We start from the raw sequence: 21,513 nt of genomic DNA on the forward strand, positions 1-21,513 counted from the left end.
AACTAGCCCGCTATATGAAAAGAACGACTGCGGTCCTAGTGTCCCAGTTCTGCCGCCTGCAACACCAGGAGCGTCCACGAGGTGGCAGCATTTACCTGCTTTTTAGCCACATCGTGGGCGGGAAATACCAACATGAGCTGGTCACTTTGCTAAGAGCCTTGAACGATTCCCAGGACAGTGAGGAAAGCAGAGGGACAATTTTCGGTGGGACGTGTGGAAAAATACCCCGCCTCCTCCTGCTCAGAACCTTGGTACTGGTATTTCTTCCTCCCGGATACAGTTACAGCGCTACCGTAACAGTGGCCCCGGAATGGCTTATTTTCAGAGGACCTGGCAAAGCAGCTGGCTCAGGGGCGACTGACGTCAGTGACTTTTGTAATCCTGGCAGGTATGCGAGGGGAGGTGACACTTTAGTCCCTGTTTGAAAATACAGACGACTGTCCTAACCGTCCCTGTTGTGCCGCATGCTATGCCAAGCACGTCCACGAGGTGGCAGCATTTACCTGCTTTTTAGCAACATCTCTGGTTGGAACAGGACGTGTTAGGGAATTTGCTTAAGGCTTGTGATGGTTCTCCAGGTGTTCGGGGAAATTGGGTTGTTTTTTGGTGCAGGTGTTGAGCTGTTCCCCAGCTACTCTAAGAAATTACGATGTCTTGTATATGTTTAGTTGTCTGTGAATTTCTGTCATGAATGCCATCCTGAGGGATGGTTTGTGCCTGGAGCTGGCAGTTCTCTGTATCAAAGCCTAGGATAAGGTGCGATGATGGTTGTACAGGATGGTTTGTGGCCGAGGGGGTCAGCCTCATGCCGATTCAGTCCCTCTACCACTGGGGTCCTCAGTGTCCCCGCCTGGGAAATAGTGCAGTGAGGGTTCATGTCGTGTAAGTTACGTGCCAACCTGGTTCCTGGCCCATGACGGGTTTTCGAAAAACGGTGCCGATCACCCTGCTATTATCACGGCCGAGTTAGTGTTAGTGTACAAAAGTGTTGTTTCCAGATCTTGTGTTGCTGATTAGACGGGGCCTTGAGATGGGGTCTCTCCCTCAGGGCCTCAGGCCCCTCTTGCCCCCCAAGAATGCTCTCGTGGAGCCCAGGCCCCAGCCCTCTCCCAGGAGTATGTGGTGAGGGGGGCAGCTCTCGGGATTTGTCTGCGTTCCCCAGACGGGGTTTATTCCTAGAAGTAGCCAAAGACAGTCAGCCCCATTTCTCTAGATGAGGGTGAGGACTGAGTAAGGGGGTGCATTTGGTCAAAATCAAGAGGGCAGTTCTGCTGTGGCAGCAGGCGTTTTGCTGGTAGCCATGTGTAACGGCCCCTGTCAGGACGGGGCCAGCCCCAGGCTGGGGTTCATGTTGGGGGACTCACGCTGCACACGCAGCTCGGGGCTCTGGGAAGGCAGCCCAATTTCAGAGCCTGAGGAGATGGCCAGTTATCAGTGAGCCCAGCAGGTGGGGGTTTGGGAGAAATGGGGGACCAAGGGCCGAGGGAGCTGAGAGCCAGCCCCAGGGGGAGTGTTCTGAGCGCGGCAGGCAAACGGGTATGTGAGGGCCTCCTGTGGGCCTGGAGGTCTCCTCAGCCTCCCCCCACCCTAAGAGGCAGAGGTGGTGCAAGGGCTGTTGTCATGGCAACAGGAAGCCCTCCTCTGTGTGGTTTCAGGTCCACGTGCTGGTGATGGGGGAGGACGGGGGGGGGGGCAATGGAAGAACAGGCTGCGCAGCAGGACCCTGGAGAAAGGGGGTCAGGGACTTTGGCCCAAGCGTTTAGCACCCATGTGCCACCTGCCCCGGGGACAGGCATCTGGCAGTGACAGGAGCCTGGCTGCCTCACGGGGTCCCACCTCTCCTTTGGGGAGAGTTGTAGGATTTGGCTCCCCGGGGCGCATAAGGCCTGGGGTACCCACCCCGCAATCACATCTTGAGTACTGCCTCGCCCTGGTCCTCCTCCCTGGGCCTGCGTGAGCTCAAGAAGCCGTTTCGGGCTCCGCGCGGTTGGCAGGGCTGGGGGCTGGGCCGGCCCTCCTTTGCAGATTCTGCAGCCCATCCCTGAGTGCAAGGCCCGCGTCTTCTCCTGGCCGCCACGGGCTCAGCCCCGGCTCCCATCTCGGTTCTGCCTAAACTCACTCCCTCGGCGATCGCACCAGCTTGTGATTTGAAATACCATCTGAGCTGATGACGCCTCCGAGTGTCTCTTCCCCTAAACTCCAGACTCAAAGCCCCTCCTCCCTTTGTGTCACCTCCTCCATGTGGTGCACCTCAGGGCCCCGGGAAAGCTGTAGAGAAGCAGGAGACCCCCCCAAGCCCCTTCCTGCACTTTTCTCCATTTCAGTGAAATGCACCCTCTTCGTTGCTCAGCCACAATCTCAGGGCTCACCCGGACTGCAGTCTTTTGTCGCCCCACGTCTAACCTATCAGAAGCTCCGAAACCTTCTCCTCAGCCCACTACCGCCGCCACCACCGTCACTCCTGCCTGCGGTTGGTAGCACCTCTCCCCTGGGTCCCTGCTTCTGCCCTTGCAGAGGAAGCTTGCCCGGGCTTCAGGGACTGGGAGGGCCAGGCGAGGGGCCTGACGCGAGGGCCCACCCACCCGACACGGCCTGCGCTGACTGGAGCCCTGGGCACATGAAGACCGATCCCCCAGGACCATCTCGTGGCTCCTAGAGCTACAGGCTTTCACACACCAACTCCGGAGAGCAGAGGAAATGGGCAGATTCCTTCCTGTGTTGGGAGATGGCCCGTGTGAGTGCCCAGGGCCTTCCTTGAACTCCGTCGGTGCTATCCCACAGTGCCCACGTGGGCTTGAGCTGTAAACGAGGGGACAGCTCTGGGATCCTCTGCTTCAGGGTCCCCAGGAGTCCCATGCCGTACATGAGCGGTGCCACCTGGGAGCATCCTGGGCCCAGGTCTGTCCCCTGGGGGCCCACAGCCACTCACCTGGACAGCTCCTCCAGCTTGGACTTGGCGTAGTCTAGGCTGTTGCGCTCGACGTGCTCATGAGGCGTGTGGGCCAGGAGCTCATGCAGCGTCAGGATGTACCTGGGGATCTGCAGTGGGGGGCGGGGACAGGGACAAAGAGACAGAACGGCATTTGAAGTGGTTCTCTCAGGTCCAAGCACATGTACAGGAGGCAGGGCCTGGCCTGGGCTGGGGACCAGGAGGGGTAGGGCCCCTGACGGAGCTGACCCCTCCCCACCCGGTTCCCCCCACTCTCTGCGTGGTGGAACGGCACAGGCCTGCGGTCAGCTTGCTCCGGACCGGCCCCGGCCGGGGGCTGCCCGAACCCCATTCCCCAGGGCCCCCCAGGCCCGAGCCGCCGCCAAGGGGGCTGGCCCCACCTGGAACATGGGGTAGGTGAGGAAGGTCTCCAGCGTCCTCTCCTCACAGTCCGGCTTGGCTTCATAGTGCTTCAGCAGCTTGTCGAAGTCGCGGTTCTGCTTGCAGTGGGCCAGGATCTGCAGGCTGTACTGGTGGTTCCGGACGAACTCCTGGTAGATGTTAAGCATGGGCAGCAGGATGTCGAACAGGTCGGCTGCAAGGAGGGCGGGCTCAGCCGGCAGTCGGGCACCCCCCTCACCCAGCCCCCAGGGAGCTCGAGGCCAGGCCCAGAGCCCTGCCTGAGACCCCTGGCACCACTGCCCCATCAAGGACCAGGCAGGTGGCTCCAGGCCCGGGGACCACCCCAGAATCTCAGGTTTTGAGAGGCGGGGCCCTGTGGGGGCGTAAAGGCTGCTGCCTGACTTACAAAGGGGCACCCCGAGCTTCTGTGGGGTCAGCCAAAGCCCCGGTTGTAACTGCATTGCAGCCCCATTCCCCTCTGTCCAGGCCCCCCCACAGTGTAATGCTGAGGGCTCTCCAAGAGGCCCCTCCCAGCGTCCCACCTGTGACAGCCACCCAGGTGAGGTCATAAGGCGAGTCTGTCTGTGGCCTGGGAGCACGCCCCCTCCCAGGTGTTCCCTGGCACACCCTCCCGAGTCTCTGTCCTTGACCTTCCAGAGCCCCAGCTCTGCACCTCTGGTTCAGTGAGGTGGGTCCTCAGCCCTGGACTCTCAGACCTGCCCTTCCGCTCTCGATGGGATGGGCTGGACCTACGGCAACCTCGCTGACAAGCCCACACTTGCGGGTTCGGGAGCGTTATACAGTGGGGAGCTGGCACACGTTCAGCGTGAGAAAACACGCTAGAATGCGAAGTTAAAAATAAACCCACAGCAAGATTCAAACGCTGTCTTCGGTATGTTCGCGGTGATGTAAAGTGGGAAAAGAGTACCCAGATGTACAGAGCAAAACTGGAAGAAAACGCCCGTGTTTACAGCGGTATCTTGGGGAGGCAGAACTATGGCTGATATTTTTAAATGTTTTCTGCTTTTCTGGATTGTCAAATTTTCTCAAATGGGTACGTAGATAGTATTTTTAAACGTGAAATGCAGATAAGGAACTAAAAACGTTTCGCTTCCTCCTAGAAACAGAGCTTCTGCCAACTGGTCTTTCCTCTTGGGCTCCCTCCGAGGGGATCCTGTGGGCTTTTCAGGGGCCACTCTGTTTCATTCTGGAAGGCGGAAAGTGCCTCCAGACTGGAGAGGGTCTTGGAAGGTGGGGGTGGGGCAGGAGAGGCTGGGGACTCACCCAGGACCAGAGTGGGCCAGCTGGAGATGCGCGCCTTCAGCCCCTGGTAGAAGATCTGGTGCAGAAACATGATGGTCTCGCTGGAAGAGAAACGGGGGTGAGGTGTGGCTGGGGGGTGCCTGCGCCTCCCCCAGGTCCAGCGGAGCTGAGGGTCCCCGGCAGAGGGCAGGGGCAGTGAGGCCTGTGAGAACCCCAGCAGCAGGATGGCCCAGTGCAGACGGGGCGTGCAAGAGCCCCGTTATGAAAGCCCATGGCAGCAGGGCCCTTCTGTCCCTGGGGTCGCTAGTCCGGCCCGGGGCAGGGAGGCAGAGGAGGGGAGCTGCCCGAGGAGGGGAGCTGCCCGGTCTCCCATGCCCCTCATGCCCCACCTGCCGGGGGTGCCCCAGGGACCCGGGGGGGAGAGCGAGTGACAAATGTCCTAAGCTAGAGCTATAATAAATATAGTCAACGAAGCCTCCATCTTTAAGGGATAGATTGTGAGGGTCTCACCTGCGATCCTACTCCTCAGAAACAACCACTGCTACCCCTCCAACAAGAAAACACCCGTCTCATTTTGATTGGATTTGCTTAAAAAAAGAATCATCTTTGGTGGTGGGGGTTGATATGTATTGGCCATTGGAATGTCTTCTTCTGGGAATTGACTGGTTATGTCCGTTTACTATTTTTTCTCTCTCACGACTTTTAAATAACATCTGTATCATAAACACATACCACCATAGACATTCTTGCTCAGCTATTTGCCCACTGATCATGTTGGTGTTTCTTGGAAGTGTCTCCATTTTCCTTCTGCTTTTGGTGTGGGGCAGCATGTGTTCCCCCACTCCTGGCGTGCACACACACAGCTCTGTCCCCACTTCCGTCTGACATAGAAATACTTCACTAGAGTTTACTCTGGTGTAAGTTGTGAACGAGGGATATAAACATAATCCTTCCCCATTTGATTCGCCGACTACCCTGTTCTATTTGTCAAATACGCCAGCTGCCAGGCTACCATTTCAGTTACTGAATTTTCATATATCCTTAGGTCTGGGTTTTTTGTGTGTGAAATTTTTAAAAAGATTTTATTGGGGAATTGGGGGAGGGGAACAGCGTTGGGAAATTGGAGAAGGGGAACAGACAAGTTGCTGTCCTTTTGTTCTTCAGTCTAGTTGTGAAGGACGTTGCTTCACTGGCCCAAGTTGGTATTATCATTGCGCTCTTCCCGGCTGAGGCAGTAGCTTGCCGGCCATTGGATGGACACTCATGGAGGCTCACCAAAGCTCACACCCACTGCCGGCCAGCCCCACTGCAGACTATGCCGACACCGGCGACTCATGGCAGCCCAGCTCCAGGTCGAGCTGTCGTTCACCATCTTAGCTGTAGAGGGCGCAGCATCACTGGCCCTCATGTAGGATCAGAACCCGGGCCCTGCTGCTCAGAGCTGGCGTCCTAAGCCAACTCCTAACCAACGTGCCACTCGGCTGGCCCCTTATGTCTGTTTTTTGACTATTTCATTTTGATGATCTACCGGTCGCTCTAGTTCATTATTCGTAATGTATTTATAAACCTTTACCTTTTAATTGTAAGGAGGGAACATTTCTTTCATTGTTCTCTTTTCAGAACATTGTTATTGGGTTGCCGGAAAAGTCATGACATATTTTTTCTATGTTTTTCGTTGCAAAAATGCGTCATGACTTTTCCGACAACCCAATATCTATTTAGATGTATTTATTCCTTCAGTTGAACTTTCAACTCATTTTGCGAGACTACTTTGATTGGAATTACTTTAAACTTACAGAACATTTTGGGTGAGAATAACATCTTTATGACAGGGAACCCTCCCATCAGCATGCTGGCCCAGTCTGTTTCTGTACGAACTGCAAGCTTAGAAGGGTTTTACATTTTTAAATGGTTGAAAAAAAAATCAAAGGACTATTTCATGATATGTGAAAATTATGTACAACTCACATTTTCGTGTTCCTACGTAGAGTTGTATTGGAACTCACTGGGTTATGGATTGACTGCTGAGTTTTGACGGGAGACTGTGTGGCCTACAATATCTAAAACATTGACTCTTTGGCCCTTTGCAGAAGAAGTCGGCTGATCCCCAGGCTACGTGACTAGAGTCCGTGAATTGTGCCGTGCACAGCGGGCACAGCTGTGCTTTATGGGCCTGCGTCTGTCCACAGCACATTTATAGTCCAGCAGAGGACCCAGACACTAACGAAATCAACATTTAAGTGTGGTGAGTGCTACAAAAGGGGCCCTGGGAACGTAAGCCAGTGGTGACACGGAGCACGGGAGCATCGGACGTGACATCTGAGGAAGGATGTAAAGCGCGAGCAGTTGGGTGGCGGGAGGAAAGCTGGGTGGGACGAGTGTTCCAGGGAGAGGCAGTGTCGTCTGCAGGACATATGTGGGAAGGGGCGTGACCTGCCCAAGGCCAGTGCCAGGTAGACAGGTAGAGCCAGCCTGCTGCCTATGGCCAGTTTCTCCTCACGGGTGCAAACGCCCGCCCCTCCTCACTCCAGCCCACGCAGACATGACGAATTAGTGGTGGCGCGCTCGGCCACTTGGTTTCATCCTTCTGCAGCCACTGCCAATCAGAGTGGGCATCACAATACAAACCACCTGTTCCCAGCACGTGTCACTGGGCCTAACTTTTATGAAGGGAAATGCTCCAAGTCTGTAAGCTCATTGTCTTGGCTACACAAGGCTGCCACCTCCCATTCGAGAAGCACGCAGGTAACCCCTGCCCAGCCAACCTGGAGGGAGGCCTCTCTCTTCCCAGGGGCTTCTTATAATGAGCCCCAGCAAAGGAAATCACCACATTAGCCTCAGGTTTGAGGAAAGCTGTGCCAGAAATGCCTTGTTATATTAGAAGGGGGGCCGGCAGCCTCTGCCCTTGGCTCAGGCATGATACGCAGACTGTGCCGGGGCCAGGGCCGGGGCCGTGGCCGGGAGACCCAGGGGCTCGCCTCCACAGCACTTTCACATGCACGGTGGGGGCGTGCAGGCCTGACCCATGCTGACGGGAGCCCAGGAGCGGGCTGAGGGGGACCCGGCTTAACAGGAAACACAGCCCTTCAAACCGCGGCCCTCCCTAGTTGCTGTGTGCCCTTGAGCACATCCCGTCACCTCTCTGAGCCTCGGTGCCGGCTGAGGATTGGAAACCACGCAGGCCACGTGCTGACAGGGAGCCTGGCACAAAGCAGGTCCCACAAAGCGGCCCCTTACCGTGGTGAGTGCCCTCCAAGCATGCGCCCTGCATGGTGTTAGCCTTCTAGGGGCTGTTAGAAGGCTAACGAAAAAAATCACCCCAGCTGCTTTTTATACTCCTGCAAAACGGGGTTAAGATGGTGAAGCTTATGCTGTACCCGGACCCGACAATAGCACAGGGAGGTAGGGTGACCCCAAGGCCGTTAATTTTAGCTCGTCTCACCCCTACCCTGGCAGGGGAGGAGGGAGACCAGAGCCCATGATCAGCGTCCCTGAGCTGATCACAGGTTTTTCTTACTTAATGCAGTAAGAAAATACAGTAAAAGACACAAATTGATCTTTGATGCTGACCCTTGGATTCCTGGGATCCATTCTGCTTGGTTTTGAGGTCGTATCATTTTCATATGTTTAATGGATTCAATTTGGTGATGTTTTGTATCTACGACCATGAGGGATCTCGGTTTGTAGTTTTCTCAGTGTCATCTGGTTTTGGTAACCGACTGATGCCGGCCATTGGGTGAGATGGGACGTTCGCCTCCACTTTAGACTTGAATTCGAATGTGGACCTTACTGTTATACTGTCTGGCTCGCACTGAGCACTGGGGACAAGCTGGGCTCTCCTTTGCCCCTCTGAGACCTCTAAGAGGAGGCACCATTCCTGGGGCAGGTGTTTCTGGTGACTGCTAGAGCCCACACTCTGGAAGCCTTAAGACTTGATCAGGTTGCCACTATGGTGATGAGGGTCGATGGGGCTGAGGACACGGGCCCCTTGTAGAGAAGGGGAAACAGGCCTTGGCACGGGCCTGGCAGGGGACTTGGCTCCAAGACGGCCTCCTCTCTGCGCACGGCTTCTCCCCAGCCCAACGCTCTGAGGCCAAAAGCTGCTCCCCTGCACCCCTCTCTGTCCCCGCATTCGGATGCCTCATCTCCATCTTTGTGTCAGCCCGGTCCTGTCCCACGACATCTAGCCTCTTGAGCGCCATCTCTCTTCCGGGCGTCAGACCCATTGTGACCCACATCCCCTGCCTCCTGTCTCCTCCCGGGATGTCCTACAGCCCCCTCAAACTCACCGCCACACAGGCAGAAGAAGGGGAGAGAGGGGTGCAGTGACGGGGACCCTAGGTCTCCAGCAGCCATGCTGTGGGCCTCGATGAGGGGCTGGTTAGAATGATTGAAGTGACTGAATGGTGACCATTTTAAAAAGAAATGCAGTTGAAGGGACCCGTCGGGGCACAGAGATGGAGCTGTGCGACTCGGGGGTCAATAGCACTCAGCTCCTATGTTTTCGTGTCTGTTGCTTTGATCTAGTTTGCTCAATTATATTACCCTCACCGAAAAGCTCAGTTGTTTAACCCATTTCCTAGGAAGATTCTTCTAAAAAGAGGTTGACAGCAGAAGAGCAGGTCAGCTCAGCTCAGCCCCTGACATATTGCCAACCCCGTGTTCATGCCCAGAGTTACCACCTGCGAAAAGTTGCTGCTTTTATAAAGTATGTGGCTCGAGCAGTCCAGAGCCCGACTTGAAGGGGCCTAAGAATTTCAAATGTGAAACCGACCTCCTGGTCATCATGACGACCTTAGGCTACAAGAGTGGAACATATTTAGCTGTCTGTAGCTTCGCTCGTAGCTCTTAACATTTAAACCAGGGCTTCTCAACCCGGGCGCCACTGACATTTTGGGTGGAATAATGTTTTGTGGTGGGGCCTATCCCGGGCCCTGTAGGACATTTAACAGCATCCCTGGCCTCTACTCAGAGATTTCAGCAGCCCCCCCAAACCCAGCCAAGTTTCCACAATCAGAAATGTCCCCAAACATTGCCAAATGTCCCCTGGGGGTGGGGGCGGAACTGCCGCTGTTGGGGGCGTGGCTTCCAGCCCCCAGACCTCAGGCCCCTTCTTTCCTCTCTGGCCTCAGTTTCCCCACCTGCGCTTGGTGGGGCCTGGATGGGGGCTTAGGTGCGACCTCAGGCCCGCGCCGCCGAATCCCCTCCCCCGCGCCTTGGCCACGGCGCCGCGATGGGGCCCGCCTGCGGATGCTCACCTGTTGAGGAAGATGCTGCTGACATCGTCGTGCGTGATGGGGGGCTTCTTGGAGCTGGCGGCCATGCGCAGCGGGCGCAGGAAGTTGTTGACCAGGATGTGCAGCTGCTGCACGTACTCGGCCTCGGCCTCCAGCATGCTGAACACCACCTGGTTGCGCTTGCGCATGCTGTCGGCGTGGGGCGAGCGGATGTAGTCCTGGATGATGGTCTTCCACTTGCGCCGGCACAGCCAGCCCCGCAGGAAGCTCTGCACCTGGGGCCACACGGCAGGCGGGGGGGTCAGTGCCTCTCCTCCGCCCTTCCAGGCCGGGAAGCGAAGCTTGGTGGCGTGTCACCCCCCACGCTGGGCGTGAGGGACCAGAGCGCAGACGGGCCCCGGGAAGGCGTCGGGTCCCTCTGAGCCCATTTTCCCATCTGCACACCTGGGCTGAGGTGACGTTGGGCTCATGTGATGTCCGGGGACGGTCAGCACAGCAGGTGAGAAATGCAGATGCCCAGGCCCCTGCGTGTTTACAAGACACCCGCCCCCGGCTGCTTTAGAAGCTTGTCTGACAGGGGAGAGCGTGGCCCCCGCCTCAGAATGGGAGGTGGGCGAGGACAGAGGGTGCCAGGCCGTGCTGGGCACGGCTCACACCTCTTTTTGTCTAGTCGCTGGCCTGAGAGCCCAGAAGTCTCCATCACAGCTCCTCTGGGGAGAGGGCAATTATCAAATTGAACGGAAGATGGCAAATTAGTTCATCTCAGGCCTGGAGCCGCCCCTCCAGCCGCCACGGGGAGATGACACTGCTGTCGCCTGGCCTGACTCGAGTCGGGCTGCCTGGCGTGGCCTCGTTTCTGCAGGAACTTGGGAAAGGGCCTTGATTCGTGGCACAGAATTGCTCCTAACCAAGGCGCCACCCAGCTCCCTGCCATCCCTGAGCTGAGCTGCTGCGAGCTCCGGCCCTGGCGGGGGGTGGGGGGACCTGGGGGGTCCCTGGAGAGGAGCCACCAGGCCTGAGCGCCCCGGTTCGCTTTGAAGACAGGAAGGCGTTCTTACAAGGGAGCGCCTTGCTCTGAGGCCCCCGGAGGGTGAAATAGCGGGAAGGAGGGCAGTTCAGTTGGCCCTTAACCAGATGTTCCGGCCAGAATGGCGTCTCAAAATGGGGCCCGGTGGGGCCACAGCAGAACAGGGCCTCCAGGGTGTCCCTGCCTGTTGGGAATTGGTTTGGACCTGGGGGGCAAATCCCAGTGTCCATGGGCGCCTGGCAAGTCCTACACGTGCATGAAGCCGGCTGGGTGGGGACCCCACCACCTCCCCTGGGCCCACTGGGTGGGTAGTGGGCTCAGGGCTGTGGGGCCTTCTCCCTCTCCAGGATGTGGTGTGTCCTGGGGACTGAGGGTGTGGGCTGTGGAGCTCGGTGTCCAGGTTTTAAAGGTCGCTCTGCAAACACTTAGCTGTGTGACCCGGGCGAGTGGCTTTGCCTCTCTGTACTTCAGTTCCCCACGTGTGACGTGCAGATGAGAAAACCTCAGAGGGCTTGTTTTGTAGTTAGGCATGAATTCATCCGCATGAGGCTCCTGGAATAGTGTCTGGCACTAGGAAAGTGCTTCATGAATGGCAGCTATTTTTATTTTTGAGAAACCAGAAATCTAGATTCTTATGTGAAATGTTTAGCTTTTGAAGCACTGGCAACAAATGAAAAAGAAAAAGAAAAACAATGTGCGGGCCCTGAAATCCAAACCCGCCGAGAGGCTGCACTTGGCCTGCGGGGTGCCAGCCTGCAGTTTCTGGTCTGGGTGGCATTGGGGTCCCTTTGCCCTCCCAGCAAGTGGGGTTGTCTGGTCTCACTTGTTTTTCTTACGGTGAGTCAGGCTCCCCAGCTTCAAACCTGGCCAGCTGGGAACACGGAGCACCCCCTTTCCCTCCGCGCCCGCCACGGGGCGGCCACGGGCCAGAGTCCCGGTACCCTCTGAGGTGTCTCTTCCTCTGAATTCTAACAGGGCCAAACCAGCGGCAGCAACTGTGGGGTCTTATGCTGAGATCTGCTGGGGCCCAGAGGGGGCAGTTGTGAGGAAGTGTTTGCATAACAGGGAGGGATCACGCAAGGGCATGACCTCGGGGAGGTGGTCTGCGGGGGGAGGGTCTGGTCAAGGCCCCTGTTAGGACAGCTCTCGGCTGAGAGTCTCACCGCCTGGGTTCTTAGCCTTCCTCCTGTGGAGGCTCAGTTTTCTTACCTGTGAAATGGGCTGAGCCACACTCCTCACTGGGACAATCAGGAGAGATGGCTTAACGGGCACTATCCCGTTAAGGGGTGGGGGCTCCTGGCTCTCTCTCTGGAGCTGAGGTGGGGGTGGCATGCCGTGGTGCAGTGGGACAGGAGGTGGACACTGCTGTCTCTGGGCTGCGTCTGGGGGGTTTCTACAGGGGGCTGGGGCGGTCGTACAGCCCGGAGCGATGGTACAAACCTTCTTAATTTTCTTGATGTCGCTGTCCTCATCATTGGGGGTGACAGTCTGGGTGGACTGGATGCGCTCATTGTCCTTGAGCAGGGATGCAATCTGCAACAGAAACACAGGTCAGCTGCACAGAGGGGCATGGCCACCAGGACTGTGTGGGGTCTGAGCCCCTGCTGCGTCCTCCCCAGGGGCCCCGCAGCTCAGTCCCCTCGCTCTGTGGGTGGCACTGACCCAGACGTCCGTGCGTAAGCACCTCTCCACCTGGGTCCCGGGCAGCTGGGCTCTGGCCCTGAGTGACCTCAGGCAAGGCCCCTCCGCGCTCTGGGCTGCAGGCACCCTCTGTGACCTGGGACCTTTGACTTATACCTGGGATGCTCCTCTCTGCTCCACAATCATTGTGCCTTTATTTTTGGATTTTTATTGTGGTAAAATATACATAACATGAAGTTTCCCATTTTAGCCAGTTTTAAGTGCAAAGCTCAGTGGCATTAGTCTATTGCTGTGCGGCTGTTCCCACCATCGTCTCCAGAACTTTCTCATCTTCCCAGAGGGAAAAGCTGTCCCTGTTAAACTCGCCGCCCCCTCCCCTGCCCTTGGAAACCACCATCTACTTTCTGTCCCTGACTCCGACTCCCTCAGCGACCTCCTCGAGTGGGATCAGAGTTCGTCTTTTTGTGACTGTGACTGGCTTGTTTCGCTCGGCATAACGTCCTCCAGGTCCATCCATGTTGTACAGGTGTCAGAATATGCTTCCGTTTGAAGGCTGAGAAATAGTCCACAGTCTGTAGGGACCATGTTGTGTTATCCATTCATCTACCGATGGACACTTGGGAGTCCCTTTATTTTTCCAAACCAGCCACATGGAAGCCTACCCTCGTCGTGGGAGAACACAGGTGGCTGGGGCGTAGTCCCACGAGCATGGCTGTCCCTCTCCCCTCGGGCAGCTGTGACCTGGAGGCCCCTTTGGGGCATGACCTAGAAACTGCTGGCCTGGAAAATGGGACAGCCCTGGGAACGAACATTTGAGCTGCTGTAAAAATCTCCATCTGCCTGACTTGGGGATCAGGGAGGTCCACAGAGCCGGGGGCCCTGGCATTCCTCTGGTGAACAGGGCAGGGCTGCGACCTCCCCAGGGGCCCCTTCCCACCAGCCCCGAGTCTGCAAGTCTTTGCTGCGTGCTCTTCACGGGGCTTCGGCCGCACTGTGGATTCTGCCTCAAACGCTCAAATGCTCCGTCGCCTGTGTAGTTTCCATCTTTGCTGTGAGTTCTGTTGGGGGAGGACTGTAGCTGCCACACCCATTAACGTCCTTCTGTGCCTGGCGTGGGGCTGGGCACTCAACCTACTCTTGTTGGCCACACTAATAGGTGAATTAAAAAAAAAAACCCAGGACAACAAAACCCTCAAGCACAGGAAAACACCACCATCACCGAGCCCCACACATCTAAAGATAGCAGCTCGGGAACCTGCAAACACTGCCACAAGCCATGCTCCCTCTTCAGAGCACGTGGCTTTGTCCCCTCAAGGCCACTTGCTGAACCGCAGAATGAATGGGCTCTCACAATTGAGCGAAAGGAGCACTTTGAAAGCAAAATGGAACAGTTACAGCTCTCCACTCCCAGGGTTGCTAAAATTACCCGGCGGTGCTTGAAGAGGGGCTGAAAATATCTAAGTGAGAAATACTCAGTGCCCACACGCTTGGGGGCTCCCCCGCCTCCCCCCCACCCCTTTTCTGATTCTCTGAGAGCATTTGCACATTGAAATAAAGGCCCATTCTTTGATCAAGGGCTGAGGGACACACACACACACACACACACACACACACACATACACACATACACACACACTCCTGGAGAGTGCAGAGACACGGGCGTGCCCAGTCAACACCCCCGCCGTTGGCCTGATGTTATCACCTCCACGCCAGTCACTTTCTTTGCCAGTTGTGGGATTTGCACATGTACCTTTTCCCTTTAGTTGGCGGTGTGTGTGTGTGTAAGGAGTCTGTGTTTAAAACGGATGGCGCTGTTCTCAGAGAGAGGCATTCCAGGACACCTACTCAGTGGGGACCAGGGCAGACACTCGATGCAATTAGGCCAGCACTGGGCTACACGCACAGGCAGGCTCGGAGCCTTTACTGAAGGGTCCGGCCGGGGGCAGAGCTGTGGGCCTGTGCGCCCTCCCGGAGCCCTGGACCATGGGCCACCCCTACGAGGCTGGAGCCTGGCCCTGGTGACCTCATGGGGCAGCCTCTGCTAACCCTGGCAGGTCCTTTGGGATGGGTTTGCCTTGGACCCTGCTTTGCTTGGCTGACGTCCAGGACGTGCTGAGTTGACCCTTGTCAGTGGTGGCCGTGGAGAGGTGGGACTTGGGCTCACACCCCAGCGCGCAGGCTGGCATCTAGCCCTGGGTGCCCACCCTGCCTCTGAGCCTGGCCACCTGCAGCCTGGCTTCCTTGACCCCTGTTTGCCACACCCTTTGGGGCACTGCCCATCAGCTGCTGCCCCACCCCACTGCCCCCTCTGCAGACAGTTCCTTTAATCCAGGCTGCATTCAGTCAGTGCGAGAATTGGTGGTGGAATTGATCCAGGGTTTTTCTTTCTGTTAGCAGCCAAGGTTTTGCTGAAGAGCTCTGCATTTCTTGCTTTTCAACCAGCTGACACATAACTCAGGTCTCTGTCCTTCCTTCTCCGTTCCCTGTGGCCTTGTCCAAGCCCAGCAGACTCCCACCTCTGTCTCCCTTTGTCCTGACCCATCAGCATGTCCTGGCGGGGTTGCCACAGAGCAACCCCTGTCCTTGGCACTGGTGCCACAGAGCTGGAGGTGAAGGAGTCCGATCCCGTCCCTGGAGGAGCTTCCAGCCTAAGAGACGGTCAGACACCCACAGAGACAATTTATAATCCAACAAGGCAAGGCCAGAACCGAGACGCACACCTACTGCAGTGGGAGGGTCTCAGCACGGAAGCGGCAAGGGCTTTTCAGAAGAGGTTTTGAAGGACAAATAGGAGCCCACCAGGTAGCTATGGGATGGAAGAAGTTCGAGCAGAGGGGATGGTGTGAACAAAGGTGCAGGGTCCTGCAGGGTGTTGTGTATGGAGTGGCAGCAGGGGTGAGAGTGGGTAGGACAGGTGGGACGCAGGACTCACAGGGGGTGGGCCCTGGTAAGGCCAGTTGGGGAGGCACCTCCTGGGGAAGGCGCCTTCTTCCGTAATCCGCAGATCAGGCCCCTCATTGCACTGTTTTATATGTTGGGGTCCATGTCAAAGTTTGTTTGAAAACTGACCTCGTGGCTGAAGTTTTATTGTAAACCCCGAACTAAAGATGTGCAGTTTCTTCCAGTTCGCCATGCAGGATTCCGAGTGCTTCCGAGCCAGTAAAACATTACGACTCTCTATAAACTCCTGTCCTTTAGGGCCTGCCATAGTTCCCCAGGTTTGCCTTCAGCCATACAGGGGAGAAAAGGAGCTGCTAACGCGATGGCTAGGTGCCACCCCGAGTGCCCCAAGGATAGCAGGCTTCTTTTCAGAGGCAGATGCCCCCTTTGTGTCAGATGGTCTTTGGAGCTGTTGGTTATGGGCAGTGAGGCCTGATGGTGTTGTTCAGAGGGCAGAAAAGAGACTTCAGTTCCATGCAGACCTCAGTCTGGCCTGATCCCCTGCTACGTCCAGGGATAGATGCCAGAGGTGGGAGCCCCACGGCTGGAGAGCACGGAGGGAGTCGAGACAGAGCTGTTTCCAGGACGTGTGACCTGGGCAGAGCCCCAGGGTTTGAAGGCCCAGTGCGTGGTGTAAGGCTTTGCTGTGGCTAACCCCGAAATCTTCAAGGACCCCGTGTTTTCATTTTGCAGCGGGCCTGCAAATTATGCAGCTGGTCCTGAGAGAAGATGCAGACGGTGGTATATTGGTTTGCACTCAATGAGTAGGTCTCTGAAAGAGAAATGGTTGGTAGCACGCGCCAGTGTCTGTGGTGTGCATGGTCCTACTTGGCCCATTTTAAGCCACCGCCGGTTGAATAACTAGCTTGCAGATTCTTGCAAATGTAGCGATTGGCTCTTGCAAGCGGGAACAAACAGCTCCGAGCAACTCCCGCACATCACTGGGTGCAGCGTAGGGGTGTGGGGACAGGGGCCACGAGGAACCCTTGTGGCAGGAAAGGCTGAGTAACATGAGGCAGGATGCCTTCTCTTCATGTTTAAGCGGTTTCGGTTTCAGTGTGGAAGCCCCCTCTCTGTCATGTCCACACCTTTCAGAAAGTCCGTTATTTCCCACAGGCCCGTGTCGGGGGCTTGGGGACGGAAGGAGGATCGACAGCAGGAAGCCACCAGGGCTTTCGCTGACACTGGGTCTCCTCCTCAGACATGGCAGGACCACATCCCCCAGGCCCCAGAACCCGGCCGTGCTCATGGGACTTGAGCAGTGAGCAGAGGTGTCCCACATCCGTGGCTGTGTTTGTCTCCCCGGACGTGAGACGGGAATTTTCTCCTGGTGGGAGCCCCAGCAGCACGCCTCCTGGACTCTGAGTGACTGAGGAAGCAGCCTTTGCTGTTTGAAGCCGCCCGGATGTCGGGGTTGTTTGTCATGGCAGCGTAACCTAGTGCTTCCCGACAGGTACACGTGCCGACCGCCCAGAGGTAAAGAGCCGTGATGACTGAGTGGATACGGCCGCTGTGGGCAGTGATGCGACCAGTCAGGGGAGCAGAATCTGAGAGCACAGAGGTAGCAGGAGAACGGGATCCCCAGGGAGTCCTCAGGAGTAAGTGGGGCCTGCAGAGTGCTCTTTGCCTCTCAGAGGAGAACTGGGCCACAAGGGCCTGGGCCATGCAGGTGACGGCCATTCCCTAACATGTCCCCTTTTATCGCTGCCTCCTCAGTGGGAGAGGGGTAACTTGCAAGGGAGCCCAGGCCACCGGGGTGAGCTTGTAGGTCCAAATCAGCCCAGCCTCCAGCGCTGGAGGTCGCCCTGGATACGTCCCCTCCTCGGTGGACCTCAGGGCCTTTAGAGCCCTCCCAGCTCTGACCCTCTAAGACCCTCTTTGTCATGGGGTCACTCGTCACTTCCTTGGCTTCTCAGTGCCTCCTGCCGCCTGATGGCCTACTTCCTGGGAAATAGGAAGTATTTCCTATTTCTGGAGCCCACCCAGAGCAAGCAGATGCCCTGTGCCTGCAGGATGTGTGTGTGTGAGAGACCGGAGCCTGGAAGCTTCACCAAGCTGGTCTTTCTTTTAGTCTCCTTTAAAACAACCTTTTGGGCTGGCCGAGTGGTGCATTGGGTAAGAACTGGCTTGGGACGCCAGAGGGCCCCGGTTCAGATCCCACATATGAGGGCCAGTGACGCTGCCCTCTACAGCTAAGATGCTGAACAACAGCTCATCCTGGAGCTGGGCTGCCGGCGACCGCGTAGGCTGCAGCCCCTGCTGCAGTGGGTTGCCATGGGCTACCGTGTGTAGCCAGCAGCCAGCGTGAGCGGCCAGCAGCAGCAGTGAGCGGCCGTCCAGAGGCCGGCGACTGATCTGCCTCGCCCGGGAAGAGCGCAATGATGGTGCCAACTTGGGCCAGTGAAGCAACGTCCTCCACAACTAGACTGAAGAACAAAAGGACAGCAACTTGTCTGTTCCCCTTCCCCCAATTCCCCAGCGCTGTTCCCATCCCCCAATTCCCCAATAAAAATCTTAAAAATAATAATAATAAATAAAACAACCTTTGCCCCGAGGGTAACGCACTCCGCTGGAAGCACTGCTTCTGCCCCCTCTGTCACACGCGTGCACACACGTTCTCATCACTGGCGTGCTGTGTGCTCCCAGCACTTGCACTGTCCTTTCTCTGCCCTACAAACCCCTGAAAGACTTTAAGGCTGCGTGCAGCATAAAGCCACGCCCACTCTGGCCTTCAGGTGACTCACATCCCGACTCGGGTCCACACTAAGCTCCATGCACCACACACAGTCAGACCTCCAGGGTAGAAACAGCCACATCTCTACTGCCCACCACAGAGCCTGATGTCCATTCCCTCATCAAGCCCTTACTGAGCACCTACTGTGTGCTGCGCACAAGGGAGAGAGTGATAAAGGACAGCCCTGCCCTCAAGGAGTTCCCGGCCAGCCAGGTGGGATAACAGACACACGTGCAGCGGCTCTGGTGTGACGTGCTGAGTGTGGGAGCAGGGGGAGGGAGTCCCCAGGCAGGGACATGTGGGGGTGACAAGCGCAGTCCCAACAGGAGTGCCAGCACATCCGCAGGCCAGGAGGTGGCCGGCTCACAGCCATTGGGCACTGACAAGAGACTGGGTGACGGGAGAGGAGCCTGGAAGTGGGCGAGGCAGAGCTCTGGTGACGGAGGCAGAGAGAGGGAGGGACACTGGACACCCTGGTACTGGGGCCAGACCTCTGGTGCCTCACAGGGGCTCAGCTTGGACTCGGGTACACACCTGGGCTAGGATAGAGCCCGGGTTGTCTCCAGAGGGGGACTGGATCCAGAATGAACCAGGCGGTCTAGAGACGGGACAAGCCCCCGTCCACAGAGGAGAGTAGGGCCTCTCAAGCAGGCAGGCGGCCCCGGGTTCCAGCCCCGGCTCTGCCACCTCCGGCTGTGTGGGCTCGGACAGGCGACTTGAGCTCTCTGAGCCTGGTTCCCGTGTGGAATCGGGATGGTTGTGGGGGCTCAGTAAGCATGTCTGGAGGTGCCTGGTGGGAGCTAGGGGAGGGGACTTGAATCTGAAAGTTTTGTTGAACCTGAAGTTCCAAGCTGATGTTACCGTTAGTTCTGCACAAGGTGAGACTGGCAACTTCAGCCAGTGCCTGGTGCATGAGGTGGGTGACTCAGCAGGGCTCCTGGACCCCTTATCTAGGCGCCGAGTGCATCGTGGTGCAGAGGTTAGGGTGGAGGGTTGGCATGGTGGGCTGTGAGAAGGGGAGGCTGATTCCCTGGCTGCGGCCAGCGTCTCACATTTTCACCTCGCATCGGGCCCTGCAAATCCGGTGGCCAACCCTGAGTGCAGGAGTCCGTGTTTCCATTCCCCCCCCCTCAGCTCTGAGTCCACGGGCCTTGTGTGATGTGGCCAAACGGTTCTGAGCACAGTGGTGAGGTGAGGGGTGAGAAGCAATCAGACTGTTCTATGGGGGGGGGGAGTTGACAGCTGGTGAGAGGCATCGAAGGGACTCACAGCCAGCCCCCCAAGCTTTAATGAAATGAGGTTCACCTGGGTGTTGCTAAAGTGCAAATTCTATTGAGAAGGTCGGGGGCAGGCCTGAGAGCTGCTGCTTCATGGAGCACACCTGGTGTAGTGAAGTTCTAGAAGGCTTCACCTAGTCACCCGTGCCTGGTGAGTCCCTGTAGGCGCTCCCATCACGACAGGCAGAGGGCAAAGGCTGCTGGGCGCTGAGCCGGGAGCCCACACCCTCCTGACTTGCCCGGGACCCTGTGTCCCCCAGAGCCTGGAGAGCGTGTGCTCTTAGGCACAGAACCTAGGAACTGGGTCATAAACAACGGCCTGGAGGGGCGGGTATGAAAAACCTGTGAGAAGAGGAGGCACTCAGAGCTTGGGGGGGGGGGCTCACTCTGGGGTGCAGCTTTACGTCCGAGTGGTTAGATCTGAACCCAGATCTGACTACAGGACCTCCCTCACTCAGCTGGGGTCCCTGATTGTAAGTTTGGCGGCTGGCATGGCTGTGGCTGGGAGCTGAGCCCCCGACCCTGCAGGAGCCTGTGGGAGTGGTGTTGGGGGTGGGCCCCGGCTGGCAGTCACCTCTGCCTTCAGCCGCTCGATCTCCATCTCGCCATCCTCGATCTGCTGCCGCAGCTGCCTGGCCACGGTCTTCTCCGTCTCCACCACCTGCAGCAGGTGCAGGTACTTCTGCATCAGGGCTTCGTGCTCTGTGGCCAGGGTCCGGTAGCTGTGGGCAGATGGAAACGGCAGGTAAGATGCCGCCGACTGGCCAGAAGTGGGGCCCACCACCCACGGCACTTAGGAGAAGGCCCCAACTCTCAGCCACGGTGCACGGCCTCAGCCTGGCTGCTGGTCCCTCTAACCCCACCCGTCTCGCACTCACCCCTGGTTCTTCCAGCTGGTCCTGCCCCCCCGCCCCGCCCTCACCCTGCCCCACACACCTCAGGGCCTTTGCACAGACAGGTCTGATGCACCACCCTCTCTCCCTGGGCCAGTTCCATCCTCTTTCCTAGGCTAGGTGTGGGTCCCAGCTGAAATGCTGTCTCCAAGAAGCCTTCCCTGCCCTCCAGCCCCAGACTGGGTGGGGTGTTCCTGAAATACCCTGGGCTTCTATTACCATAGCATTGGCCAGACTGACTGGGGGGTAGAGGGAGTGTCTATTTATTTCTGTCCTGGTTACCAGAATGTGTAACAAATTAGCATTCTACAATGATTCAAAGCCCCTTCACATAAGTCATTTCATTTGGCCCCCAAACAACCCTGCTACCCGTTCTAGTTCAGCGTTGGGAACGCAGGTCGAACTGCCGTCCCTGAATCTGGGCCCCTCCCACTTCACTCCACACTCCATGACGCCCCCAATTTCCATCCCGATCGTTGCTCTGGTCAGGTTCCTCTGGTCCTGTTAGCTCTGATCATAAAACATTCGGTGGCTCCCCACTGCTCCCAGAAGAAAGGTCACACATCTCAGCTGGGGATTCAGGAATGGATACGATCTGGTTCGAGTCCAATGTTCAACCTTATGTACCTTCTGACCGCCAAACTTTGTCTCTTTCTTAATCTTGGAATTTTCTATATCAAGTGCCTTTACTTAAAGCTTTTTGGGGCTGGAGTGGGGGCTGAAGTGCTCATATCTAAACCTACTAAATCTGGTCAAATGGGACCCTATTTCTAGCTCCCCCAGAGCCCCCATGTCCCTGCTGATAGGAGTAATGCCTCTCCGCCGTGGTTCTTTATACTTAAGCTATTTGCGCATATGTCTAGTGTCTTCCTGACTGGCCTTGTCTAGTGTCTTCCTTGATGTCCCTGGGGGAGTACCTGTATTGCATCCATCCCTGTCTGCCCAGCATCACACTCAGAGCCTGACTGTATTGGCTCATGTCTGATAACCTGGTCTCCATCGCTAGACCGGACACTCTTTGAGGATAGGAATGGAGACGGCCTGATCTCAGGACCTAGGTTAGTGCTATGGCCATAGTAAAGGATTTCTGGTTAGCTGGTTTGAGCCAAAGCTCAAGGAAGGGCCCTGGGATCCTCCATCCATCCATCATCCATCCATCCATCATCCATC

The 21,513-nt window shown here is 56.9% G+C and overlaps 1 protein-coding gene across 1 annotated transcript in view; it reads right to left on the reverse strand.

Moving 5' to 3' along the window:
* The window catches only part of RASGRF1 (Ras protein specific guanine nucleotide releasing factor 1), an 82,365-nt gene that overhangs the window by 47,342 nt on the left and 13,510 nt on the right, over positions 1–21,513 (reverse strand). The window contains exons 3-8 of the mRNA XM_019640004.1: positions 20,025–20,172; positions 12,299–12,391; positions 9,853–10,106; positions 4,616–4,695; positions 3,331–3,524; positions 2,930–3,039 (exon numbers count right to left, since the gene is read on the reverse strand). Of these exons, the coding sequence (XP_019495549.1) occupies positions 2,930–3,039; positions 3,331–3,524; positions 4,616–4,695; positions 9,853–10,106; positions 12,299–12,391; positions 20,025–20,172 (879 nt within the window). The remainder of the gene's footprint in view (positions 1–2,929; positions 3,040–3,330; positions 3,525–4,615; positions 4,696–9,852; positions 10,107–12,298; positions 12,392–20,024; positions 20,173–21,513) is intronic.

The sequence above is a fragment of the Hipposideros armiger genome, unplaced genomic scaffold, assembly GCF_001890085.2.
Source record: "Hipposideros armiger isolate ML-2016 unplaced genomic scaffold, ASM189008v1 scaffold_48, whole genome shotgun sequence".
In the NCBI taxonomy this organism is placed as follows: domain Eukaryota; kingdom Metazoa; phylum Chordata; class Mammalia; order Chiroptera; family Hipposideridae; genus Hipposideros; species Hipposideros armiger.